The sequence below is a fragment of the Microtus ochrogaster genome, unplaced genomic scaffold (genome assembly GCF_000317375.1).
Source record: "Microtus ochrogaster isolate Prairie Vole_2 unplaced genomic scaffold, MicOch1.0 UNK4, whole genome shotgun sequence".
Lineage (NCBI taxonomy): Eukaryota > Metazoa > Chordata > Mammalia > Rodentia > Cricetidae > Microtus > Microtus ochrogaster.
The window spans coordinates 1,494,354-1,507,242 of record NW_004949102.1 but is presented as its reverse complement, the minus strand read 5'-3'; the positions used below and the strand labels follow the sequence as shown (position 1 = coordinate 1,507,242).

General features: G+C 40.3%; 1 protein-coding gene across 1 annotated transcript; it reads right to left on the bottom strand.

The window, feature by feature from the left end:
• Positions 1-823: 823 nt before the first annotated feature.
• On the bottom strand, positions 824-11,505 carry LOC101997115 (hyaluronidase-4). The gene is made up of 3 exons (XM_005365700.1): positions 10,552-11,505; positions 4,191-4,280; positions 824-1,225 (listed from the first exon to the last, which is right to left on the bottom strand). The coding sequence occupies exons 1-3, from the start codon at positions 11,503-11,505 to the stop codon at positions 824-826; spliced, it is 1,446 nt and encodes a 481-aa protein (XP_005365757.1).
• Between the last annotated feature and the right edge of the window lie 1,384 nt (positions 11,506-12,889).

Sequence of the window (12,889 nt, the reverse complement as noted above, 5' to 3'; positions counted from 1 at the left end):
TCCAAATCTACTACTCCAAATTCATATGGGGAGCAAGGGGAGACAAAAGTAGCTAGTTTTTCTTATAGACGTTCTCTCCCACAGCACCTTTTAAGTGTCGTTTATTAAATCTCTTTCATCAGAACAATTTCACTTTCAAAAGTCACCAGCTGCATTTTATCAACATGGCTTGAGCTTTTAGATGCAGCACACTCTCAGCCTGGACAACCTTTCTGCAGACTGTGAAGGAAGATGATAGTTGAGAGAGGCCTCTGTTGTGAGTTGGGAACAGTTGAAACACACCACAGGTCTTCCATGAGTTCAGCAGGGAAGCAGATACAGGTGAAGCTTGGCTGACACTGTCCTCAGTAAGCTCAGCAGGGAAGCAGGTACAGGAGAAGCTGGCTGGCACAGAAACCCTGAATTTAGTCTTCTCTGATGACCTACTTAACCAGGTCATGATGGAGGTGACCCCATCTGTTGAATCATGTTGACTACTTAGTAGTCGTTCCTGAAATGAATTGCTATCTAGAAAATTTCCTTGAAATCAATAAGCTTAATATTCATGTATATCATCCTATATGTACATTTAGAAAAAGAATGAAATCTGATTGAAATACAATTTAAATCTTCAAGTAAGAAAAAAAAATGTGCATGACTTTGTTCTCTTAGATCTGGTTTCTAACCGAAGTGTAGCAAATAAAGTAATATGTGGCTATTTATGCTGTGACACATATGTTGACTTACAACATCTCTCAGAGGAACCCTTAAGAGAACAACTGTGGAATTCATCTGTTCTCTAACACTCTACTTGAGGACACAATTTCATTTGAACTCAATTATGTCACAGCCGAATGCTTTGATAACCTGCTAGAACTAGCAGACACAGCGTTATTACTGAGATAGAGAAAGGGGAGACCCCAGAGCCGCTATCAGGTTCTTTCGTTTCTCTACAATCAGCCCCTTCATATCCCTGATAACAGTGGCACAGGAAGTTCTCCGCCATCCCAGCTAGGTCCGCCTCTGATGCTCTTCCCTTCACTATGAACTTTCCGTCCTCAGAGGCTTCTATGCGATAACTGTCAGGGTTCAAGTGGAGGTAATGAGGTGCTTTCCATGTCTTCCGTATGCACCTCCCATTATTCTTGCAAAGGTGATGACTGCATACCTCAACTGCTCTGGTCACATTGATTATGTATTTCCCAAAATCCGAATTCACAAAGCGGTTGACCTTCGTACAGTTCTCCTGAGAAAGCATGAAAACAATTCGATCAAATATTTTCGACCCAGAAGGCAGCTCTTTAGCCTGGGCTAAAACTAGATGGCTTTGTCCTAGTAGGTAAACTCTTGGACTCTACCATAGCCCAAAGGTCTCATCTCAGAAGTGAGAAAGGCCCTAGAGGCAGGAGATGTAACAGTAAGGCAGAGTAGCTGAGTCAGCAAACCAGCCGGAGTCAACATGGTGGTTCTTGCTTTTCTTCAATTCATGCATCTTTTCTTTTTCCTTCTAGCTCGCAAGGCAATGAATGAGCAGCGTGAGAAAGAAAGAAACACAAACAAAGCGGAATCCACACCAGAGCTGCTGCCGGGCTGCCTCTCAGGGCTGAGTTGTTCTTTCTGGTTGAGTTCCCCTGCTAGGTCCTTGGACAGCAGAGGAGAGGGTGCCTGAACTGGCCTTGTCCCATAGTCACACTGATGAATATCTCAAATACCACCATAGAACCTTCGTCCAGCGATGGATAGAGATAGAGACAGAGACCCACATCAGAACACTGGACTGAGCTCCCAAGGTCCAGTTGAAGAGCAGAAGGAGGGAGAAGATGAGCAAGGAAGTCAGGACCGCAAGGGGTTGGTCCACCCACTGAGACAGTGTGACTGATCTAATGGGAGCTCACCAAATCCAGCTGGACTGGGACTGAACGATCATGTGATCAAACCGGACTCTCTGAATGTGGCTGACAATGGGGGCGGACTGAGAAGCCATTGATAATGGCACCGGGACTTGTTTCTACTGCATGTACTGGCTTTTTTGGGACCCTAGTCTATTTGGATACACACCTTCCTAGGCCTGGATGGCCTGGGGAGGGCCTCGGGCTTCCCACAGGGCACGGTACCCTGCCATCTCTTAAGACTGGATGGGGAGGGAGGTGGGTGAGTGGGGGAGTGGGAAGGGTATGGGAAGAGGGGAGGAAGTGGAAATTTTTGAATGGAAAAATTTTAAAAAAGCAATGGAAAAAAAAAGAAGAAAATCCGAGTTACAACAGACTTACTGTTGACCCTAGAGCATTCTGGACTTCTCGGTTACTTATACTTAAACATAACCTGTTGCAGGTTCTACTCCTACACACAACCAGGTACAGGAAAACTGGGAACACTGGGTTATTTGTGTGTGTTTTCTAGTACGTGTTCCACATAGAAGTCACCTAGGTTGTGTATACTATTTCCTGATGAAACTTACTCGTGAGTCAGCAGCTAAACCTATGGCTCTCTGAATATGCTCATAGATGTGTGTGATAGCTATTCTTCAATATCAACTTGGCTACATCTGGAATTGACTGCTGTGGGAACTCCTTCAGCCAATAGCCTTTAAGATACCAGCTCACTTTGGACGTGGTCTCATGTGTTATAAATGCAGGTAAAAAGCATGCATGGGCCTCTTGGCTGCTGGATTCAGTTCCAGTTGCCAGCACACACAGAGGACTGTGGATCGCTACTCTTTCTGTGAGTTTATCCCTAAATAAATAAACCTCTCTGATACTCCATTCCGGGCTATTGCGAAACTCTTTTGTATGTCAGCAATTAGCCAAAACTCAAAAGACTGGGTACACAACTGTGGGGGATTTTTTTTTCTTAATTAAATCTTTTGAAGTGGGAAGAACCACTTCTAATCTGGATCTTTGAGGTGGGAAGATCCACCTTTAATTGGGACCACACCTTTCTGGCAGCCTAGATAAAGGACATGGAAAATGAAACCAAGCTTTGCCTGTTTGCTCTCACTGGAAAGCCCACCCTTCACACGAATTAGAGCCTACTCCTTCAGGATTCAGGCATATACTGAAGACAAGCTGAGACATCCAGCTTCATGGACTGAATAACTCCTGAATTCTTTTTTTAATTAATTAATTTATTTATTAAAACTTTCCACCTCCTCCCATTTCCCTCCCACTCCCCCCACTCCCTCTCCCCCTCCCTCTTCAGTCCTAAGAGTAGTCAGGGTTTCCTTGAACTTTCTGTTGGCAGACAGTCATTGGTGGACTAGCTAGAGCACAGCCTACAAGCCATTCTAATAAATCCCCTTTGTGTATGTAAATATAAATAGATTTGGACTATTGGATATAGAGAACTATAGGTTCTCTCCCTCTAGACTCTAGAGAGTCTAGAGAATCCTGACTAATACAGTGAGCATGGTTACAAATACTTTCATGAACATTGTCTCAATACTAACAAATTGAGCCAGTAAAGTTCTAAAAATAAAATCAACATAGACTTATTTTTTTCAATTTAACCCAGATTTAAAGGATACAATCTTGACAAGTCTGGGTTAAACGTGTTATAGTAATGCTTCAGACAAGCGAAATGAAGAACAACTGGAGATAAATAAGAGACTGCAATTAATGTGGCTTAAGGAAAGTCAGAAGAGTTCTTCAAGTAAATGCTGTTTCAGCTGGGAAAAAAAATTTAAAAATATATCTTAATCTTGTTTTAAAGGCTATCAATTTCCAGCTGGCTACTCTACAAGGGAAAATACTTTCAATAGGAAGGTTTAAAAGTTAGCATCTTTTTTCTAGCTCTCCAGGTAGGATGCACTATTTCATGTAGTAGGTCAAGGCAAGGGATCCAGTCTCAGAGATCTGTGGTCATTAATAACAGTTCTACTACAAAGTAGCCTGAACACCTAATAACCTCCTTGATTCCCCCCACACACACCTTATCTCCTTGTCTATAGTCGAAGAGAATAGTCATTAGCCAACATGGCCAGTAAGTGAGCAGATCCAAAACACACAGAAAACCTGTCTTAATACACGATAAACATCAAACAAATATCAGTGTTATGCTTACTGTCTTTTTATTATTTTTAGCCTTATCTAAGTACTAAGTGCTGATTTTCTGCTTTTACCCTAAATCTGGCTTGCTGTGGGAATCCTGAGAGTTTTGATTGGGGTGATCTCTACAGGAAAGCTGAACAGTATACCCTGGAGGTACTGACTTACCACAGATGCAGTTAAATTCATGTCTCCCCAAATCACAAAGCCTGCAGCTCCCAGCGCGGCGCTTTCTCCTATGGTACTTATTAGATCTTGCTAGATGGGAGAGAACAAAGTTAATTAGTCATTGGAAGATGTATGTATCCACTCACCAGGAATTAAGATTTTAGGCTGAGCCCAAATACATCCTAGATATCATCCCTGAGTGATATACATGTGAAATGGACTGATGCTCAGAACCACATTCTCTGATCATATACAAGTGCGTGTGTGTGTGTGTTTAGGCAGAGTCTCACTGAGTAACCTTCACTGCTCCAGAACTCACCATATAGATCAGGCTGAACTCAAACTCATAGAGATCCTCCTGCCTTTGCCTCTAAATTCTAAGATTAAAAGCACGTACTACCCAAGAAAACCCACAGAATCAACTACACAACACTCATGAGAGCTCACAGGGACTGTATCAACAACCAGGGAGCATGCACGGGTCTGACCTAGACCCTCTCCATATATGTTATGATTGTGTAGCTTGGTCTTCTTGTAAAAGTAAAAAAAAAAAAAAAAAAAAAAAAAACATGGGAGAGGGCCTGTCTCTGATTCTTTTGCCTCCTTTTGGGATCCTTTTCTCCTACTGGGTTGCTTCATCCAGCCTTAGTATGAGGGAAGGTACCTAGTCTTATTGGTTGATTTCCCTGGGAGGTCTGCTCTTTTCTGAAGGGAAAGGAGGAGGCGTGGCTCTGGGAGAGATAAGAGGTTGGGGGGAAGGAAGTGGGAGAAGAGGAGGGAGGCAAAATTAATATAGGGATGTAATGCATTAGAGAAGGATAAACAAAGTGTGTATTTAAAAAACACTACATCTTAATAGGCAGGATATTACTTTTTAAACAATTAGTATATAAATAGCCACCAAAAGTTTGTTTATTTGAAATTGACTGGGGATATTTGCTCAAAAGCTAACCATATGTATAAATACATAAGCAGAACCCAAAGAATGTCCTTTTTCTGAGGCAAGCCTTTTAGCTCTAATCTACTACTGACCTCTGACCTCTGAGGAGCTTCACAAGTACAGTCCCTCAGGTGACCTTGTGATGGAGGAAGGTCATTGGTTAATAAACAAACTGCCTTGGCCCATTTGATAGGCCATCCCTTAGGTGGGTGGAGTAGGCAGAACAGAATGCTGGGAGGAAGAGGAAGTGAGCTCAGACTCCATAGCTCTCCTCTCTGAGGCAGACGCGATGAAGCTCCAACCCAGGATGGACGAAGTCTAGAATCTTCCTGGTAAGCGCACCTCGTGGTGCTACAAACATTAATAGAATTGGGCCAAGCAGTGTTTATATGAATACAGTTTGTGTGTTGTTATTTCGGGTATAAAGCTAGCTGGTGGCCAGGAGCTGGGCGGCGGAACACAGCCTGCAGCTCCTACTACAACCTTGTGTCCTTTTGAACTCAGAACCAGGCAAGGGTACAGTACTTAGTGTCTCCGGGCTCTGACTTTGTCCATTCTTTATATTTGGCCCCTAAAACGCTCTATATTTAATTTCTAAGTACTGGATATAATGGGTTTTATCTATGTATGATTCATCTAAGCAGTGACAAATCCACAAGGATTTCTCCCAATATGGCTAAAATAAATGAAATGGGGGTTTCAGAAGTAAAAATTGATGTTTTATCATTCAAAGACTACCTTAGTGCCAGAGATGACTGTGGACCAAGGGGACATAGGGGGAAATAAGACTTAGGCACATACTGCTGGTTTCCTAGCTTATTAAATTATAATACATCCTCCCTCTAATGAAAGTTGCTAAACACTTACCTTTTACTCCAAAGATAAATTCCCGTAAGTTAAGTAATAGAAAATGGTGGGTTGGAGGAAAAAAACAAGCAAAAAAAAAAAAATCAAACTATCTTTATTTTGCCTACTTTATCATATCAATACCTGAGGAATTTCTCTTCTCCTGACACGTCTATAGTCCATCGTTCAAATTAACAATTTTACAATGTCTATCTTAAAACAGACTTTTACGAACATTTTTCTGGAGACATTTGAAATGTACAGAGAGACTTAGGTTTGAATTGACTTACCTCTCTGGTTCATATCCATTTCTGTTCTCCAAGACCATAATATCAGACAGCCCCCAAAACAAAAAGAATGGCAGGGGGTTCTTTGAGGCTCAAAGGAGATGATATACTTAAGAGGATTTTGAAAATTGTCAACAGGCTGGTGATTAGAAGCAGAATTACCTATGCAGTGCTCAGATTGCAGACTGCAGGATGTATAACTGTTGACTCAACTGCATAAGGAAGAAAAACTCAGACCACTGACTTTGAAAGAACCTTGAGACCAACAAGAAGACAATCACAGCGTGTGGTCATAAGGAAGTCTCCAAGAGCCTGCTTAGGATTAAGGTGGTGTTATCAAAGGAGGAATGGGACATAGCATTTATATCTTGTGTTTATGTCACTGATTTATATTCACTAAATATGGAAGCTACAGATTTATGTCATGACAGCCATATCAACTAAGGTTATATTAGTTTGTTTTAAGTATGTCATTCCTTAAGTATCATTATGAAAGGGCATTTATTGGGATAGATAAAAGACATAACTAGTCTTCAAGAGCATCTTGACAAAAAAAAAACAAAGGGGCAATATCATTTAAAAAAAAGTTAGCGTCTTTTTAGTTCACTGTCATCTGGCAGAGTTCAAGGTGGTAATTGAATCACAGACCAGATGTGGTCTGAGGACCAGAAAAATGAAGGCGCTAAGGAAGCCATTGAGAGGACTCCTCTGGGAGCGTACAGGGACCAGCTAAGAGTTGAAGCCTCAAGCATGGCGTCACACGAACATAGAAGCAAAGGAACAAAGCGGCTGTAACAAAGCCTCTGCTTTTGCCCATGATTCTCAAATTCAAATCAGTGTTTCAGAAGTTTATGAGTACTTTGTTTGCTGGACAAAGCAAAAAAAAAAAAAAAACCAATCTGGAATTAACCAGAAAACTTCCTCCGTCCATGCTAGCTAACTTTCTTAGTGACAAGATGGCATGCAGGTTACTGGAAAAGAAAAAAATATCAGTGGTCTTACCTATCTCAGTACTGGGTGACATTGCTACAATACTGATTACCCTGGCAAGATGTGCCCAATGGTACAATAGTGTCACAACTGTTAGAAAGTTGTGACATTATTTTTGTGTGTGTGTGCGCTTGGATTTGTAGCCTACTCAACAAGAGGGAAATCAGGTATAGTAATGTAAACCTAATCAAAGGTCTGTGACTGAGAAGGTCATAGGTCCTCGAGAGAAACCAACCGCTGCAATTTGCTAAGTGATCATATTGTCAAACTTTTATTTTTTTCACTTGTATTTATTATATCCACAAATATGTGCTACTGATAACTTTGGTCATAGAAGTTTGTTTTGCAGTGAACAGTGGATTAGACAAACTCATCGCTGTTTAAAGTGCTGAGAAAAAGAGTCTACGAGTACTCAGCTCTAATTGGGACATTATGTCAGATCTCCACACCCTCTATCATTCGAACATTCAGGTAGCATCAAGCTACTGGGGACAGAAAGAATGCAAGAGGCTGATAGGTGAGAAGGAATGGGTGGAAATGCTGCCTCCTCTACACGGTGTATTTATTGAATGTGTGAACTCACAACAGCTATGGTTTCCTGCAAAAGATCAAACTAGTTAAAATTCCAGGCTGACTGGGGCCAGGGAGCTCATGTGGTTTCACTCCTAGCTTAGGAGCTGTTGACAGTTAGGGGTTTTAGATACGAAGGACATCTTGTTTTCTTGGAGAATGTGGCCACTAGTAAGTTGCTCATGCTCCAGGGGATAGCCATGTAAAACCAGGTACCACCAACTTGACTTAAAAAGGGGGGGGGGCCGTGAAATGGAAGGGGTAAGTATGGAAGAGACCATCAGGGAGAGTTGAGGGACAACGTGGAAGGTGGATATAATCAGATTACATTGTATGTATGTAAGGGGGGAAGTAGAGGAAAGGATACCTAAAAGAGTCTTCCTCCATACTTGGTTTTGGGTCCCTGGTGCTTACCAGAATTTATGTTAGAAAATAATCTACTAGTGAGAGACATAATGGAAAAACAGTCACTAAAGAACTTACCTTGTATGTTGCCAGAGAAACTAATGACTCACAGAGAAACATTTAAATCTTCACCCACAGAAACACTTTTCATTGTTTTTATAAAGCATAACATCACATTATGTCTAGATTGAATGTACATGTTGGTGGTACTAGCCATCTTCCTGGTGGAATGAGATGGTACTGCCTCTGTATTATTTCCCCCAAGCTATGGCTGCTGCCTGGGATTCTTAGGGAGTCCATGGCTAAGTGCTTCAAGGCTTGGAAACTTGTTTTAACATGACAGCTACTCCACATATATTTCTAAAGGGATTCAAATTTTCACACACCTTTTCTCATTTGGTTTTTATCATACTTTTGTTAGAACAGTGGGGTAGCGATAGTGTCTTCATCCCCTGTTTCTGTGTTAAGAACTGAGATACTGGGTTCTGGGAAGGGTAAGATATTTGCTACCATCTCCAACTGTATACATGCATGCATTCTAAACTGTAGACATATTTGAGAAAGAAATGGAAGCCCCTCATATTCATTCAGAACTTGAAGTAGACGAGCATCACATTTTTTTTAAATTGTGAGTAGATTTTTGTGGTAGATTGAGTGCAGTGGTGTGTATGCTGATGTTGTCAGTCACAAAGCTGCCCGCCCAGAATGAGAAGAGTCCCAAGTGCTGGTGCTACTTTCCTGAGAGGAAAGAGTAGCACTTCTGAACTATTGCTATAAAAACAAAGGTGACCCAAGCCATGTGCAGTGCACAGAATGAACCAACACACTTAAGTTTGCTTTTCTAGATGAGCATTGTTCCTCTAAATTTTAGGTTTTTATTTTCAAAAATAAATTAACATCACTGAAGAAAGGAACATTAGGAAGCTAAATATACAAATATATATATATATATATACATACATACAAAGAAAGAAAGTTAAAACAGTCTTTCTGATATATGTGTGTATATACCATATCTGTGTGTGTATATATATATACATATATATATGCCATATATACATATATATGCTCTGTTTTACTTTCCATTGCCAGAGTCAGTATTATCCTGTAAAATTTTAGATAGCTTTTCCAAACCTCCCAGCAAAGATCTCTTGTCATTCTCAATTCAGTATCCACAGATGACTTTCATGGGTAGGATGAGTCTCAGCCCATTGTGAAGGCTTTCACCTTCTGGATAGTGATAAAGCCACAGAATTTCCACACCCCCCACCGGTGTGCTCCTTCTTCTCCTTCAAATGGGCACACATGGTAAAGCCCAGACTGGAGTGCTTTCTACACATTCACTTGAGGATGTCAAGCACTCAGAGAATCTCTTGCCTTTTAGCCATCTGGTCCGCTGATATTTATAATTGAAGAATGAGAAGAAGCACCTCTGTTGAAATATCTTAAACCCTTGGTGGCAAGTAAAATGCTAAAATACTATTGCGTTTTATGAAACAATGGTTGAAACAGGTTGCAAGTTTTCTTGGTACACAAAAAAAATATATACATTAATACCCAAATCCACTCTTTGTCTTGGAAGTTTTAAATGGCTGGGGCAACAAAGGAAGAGAAAATCAGACTGAAAGTTGGCCAAGTTTAAAGGTTACTCTTCCTGGAACAGATGAGATCTCTGGCAACATATATATCTTGGGTGAAAATAATCAGGTACAAAGACAGTTCTCTCAGAGCATTAACCCAGGTTGTGAAACTACTCATGGTTACCATTGAATGTACAAGCTCACACCACTCTACCAGTTTTCCATGAACAGTTTTCAGAGAGGCAACTAGGTCTAAGATGGCTCCTCCAACTTATGATTGTTTCATACTTTAAAATTGCTTTTAAATTAACTATAATTTTAAACCATTACAGGTATAAATATAGCTTACTTAGTAAAAGCTGGTATTACATATTTAAAAGAAAAAATTCTCCTCTCTTTATATTTAAAATGATGAACCAGAAGCAGGGATGTCTTTCATTCTATGTTCAAAATGCACTCTAATTTCTTAGCTTGCTAAGCACATTCTGTTTCAATAATATTCCACAACAGCCAGTCACAGGGAATTGAGTAGCTACTAGCCTCATATGTTAGCTCTTTCACAGCTTAGTGTGTCCCTTAAAAACAGTGTTAACAAACAAGATAACAAAATTTAGTTGCATAAAGAAAGAGTCTAAGCAGACCATCACTCTAGAAAGAATAAGATGCTACGCATAATTAAGAAGAAAATTTATCTTTTAGAGAGGCAGCCGAAATCCTCCACCATGAGGCAAGAAAAGTCTTACCCTAGAAAGAAAGAGCAGAGGTTCATCTCTGTAGGCCAGTCGTGTGTAGGTGAATACAGGCAGAGCATAATCATGTGATGTCATGGTAGAGATCCTCATTGATTCATATACCCGAAATTGAGAGAAGTGCAAATTACGTTCACTGTCTTTCAAGGATTTCTTGATACTAATAGCAGGATACAGAGAAGTACTGCTGTTCCAGAGCCAAGATAGCTCATCATTCCGTAGAACTTCCTCTTCTGGGCATGATCCAGTATAGTTTGCATCATAAAAATTATAATTGTGGCAATCAGGATATAAATAATAACCCCAAAGGCCTTTGGGTCGACTCCTGATTCCCAATTTGATAGTTTCCTCCATGAAAGCTTTTGCACTTTTCTCAAAGGTTGCTTTGGCTAGATTTTCAACATCAGCAGCTGATATGTTCTTTTTCATATCAGAAATAAGTATTCTTGACTTTTGTCTGTAGATATCCTTTGCATCCCAGTTCCGGGCCCACTGTGGGCGCCAATATTCCCAGTCTATAACAGCAAGTCCACTGAAGTTTTCACCAGGGATGTAATAGTTAATATCCTGGGCAGCCTTTTTCAGATGTAATTGTAAGCTTGTGTTTTGTGGAAGACCCCCATTGATGGGGACCCCTCTTGATGTATACCATGGGTAATATCCCAACTTGTTGGCATAAAATATAGTAACACTTTGCTCCCCATCTTTGAGCCGAGGGCTTCCAATCATCTGAAACATTTTCAAATTCAGTGTGAAATTATATTTTATCAAACACAGATCTGTTGGTGCATTCCAAGCAGCTATAAAAGGCTTCCTTTGGTAAATTGGAAGTCGGGCAGGTTTTAGAGATGAGATAGACTTCAGGATAAAAAATATGAGCAGCCCTGACGGAAGATGTACTGACTGAACAACGTGGAGCCTTAATTTTCCTTGAGATAACAGTTTCATGATAAGATAGGAACTTATACCACTTCTTCCTTAGTGTACCCCGAAGGCCTGTGGAGAGATTTGATTTTCTGTTAGTGATAACTTGAAAAGGATGGATGCTATTAATGTTTTTTCTTTGTATTTTCAAAGCACATTTATTTTAAAGTCATAATGATTTCTATAAATGAACTGAGATGTAAAATCAAGTGTCATGGTCAGGTTTCTACTCAGGGACAGTGTTGACAAACTACAAACCCTGTATGTCCACAATAAGATAAAAAGTAAGATGAGTGGTTCATGGTGAAAAGCAGATGTGAAATAATACAATCACTTTGGCAAGTTTTCCAATATCAGGCATTACACTCAGATGCTTTCATTGTTTTACTATAACCATTATTTAGTAGTCTGTAATTGAATTCCCATTTTACAAAAGAAGAAATGGAGACTGAAATGAAGGACCCTGATTGATGTCACACCACACAGAAGATAAGGCAATGCAAATAAATTCTAGACAAAATGCATGGTTAGTGGAGCACTTAACCTGGCTGTGAAAAACATAAGAAGATAACTGAGATCAGTGGCAAGGAGTGCCACAGAGGAGGTGTGCTAGGGCTGACTCGAGAAGGCAAGAGACATAAAACTGGCACATTTCCCTTTCAATTTTCTCAGAGAGAAATGCAAAAGAACTACTGTTAGATAGCCACAGCAAAAACCTTAATGTTTTAAAATGTTCTTCTGTACCAGTGAAATGGAAATGCCTTGTGCTTAAGTATAATTCCATGATATTAATACATGTAGCAGACATTTGCTGAGTATGTGCTTAATGCCATGATACTAAAACATGTAGCAGACATTTGCTGGGTACATGCCTAATGCCATGATACTAAGACATGTAGTAGACATTTGCTGGGTACATGCCTAAAGCAATGATAGTAAGACTTGTAGTAGACATTTGCTGGGTACTTGCCCAGGAAACAGATCCTTTTCCACTTCTTCTGTGGTAAATTCTGCATCACATGTCTTGGTGAAGTACTGCTTCACCTAATAAACCTCAAAGTACAAATGCTTCCCCGGCTTTCAATGCAGCTTTGATGCTATGTGGGACCCTGATAAAAAAAAAAACACTTATATGCATCCTACACTAGCCTTTGAATTGAGATCTTGTGATTCCAAGCAGCCAAGGGATAATGTCGATAGGGGTGAGAAAATTTCAATATCCGGAAGATAGGGAGATGGTTCAGTGGGTAAAGTACTTGTAGAAATGTGAGAACCTGAGTGTGAATCCCTAGCATTCCAGAAAAGCAAATATAGTGGAACTCTCCTGTAACCCCTAGTACTTGGGAAATGCAGGCAGGTGAATCCCTAAAAGTCACCAGCTAGCAGTCTAGCTGAATTAATGAGTTTA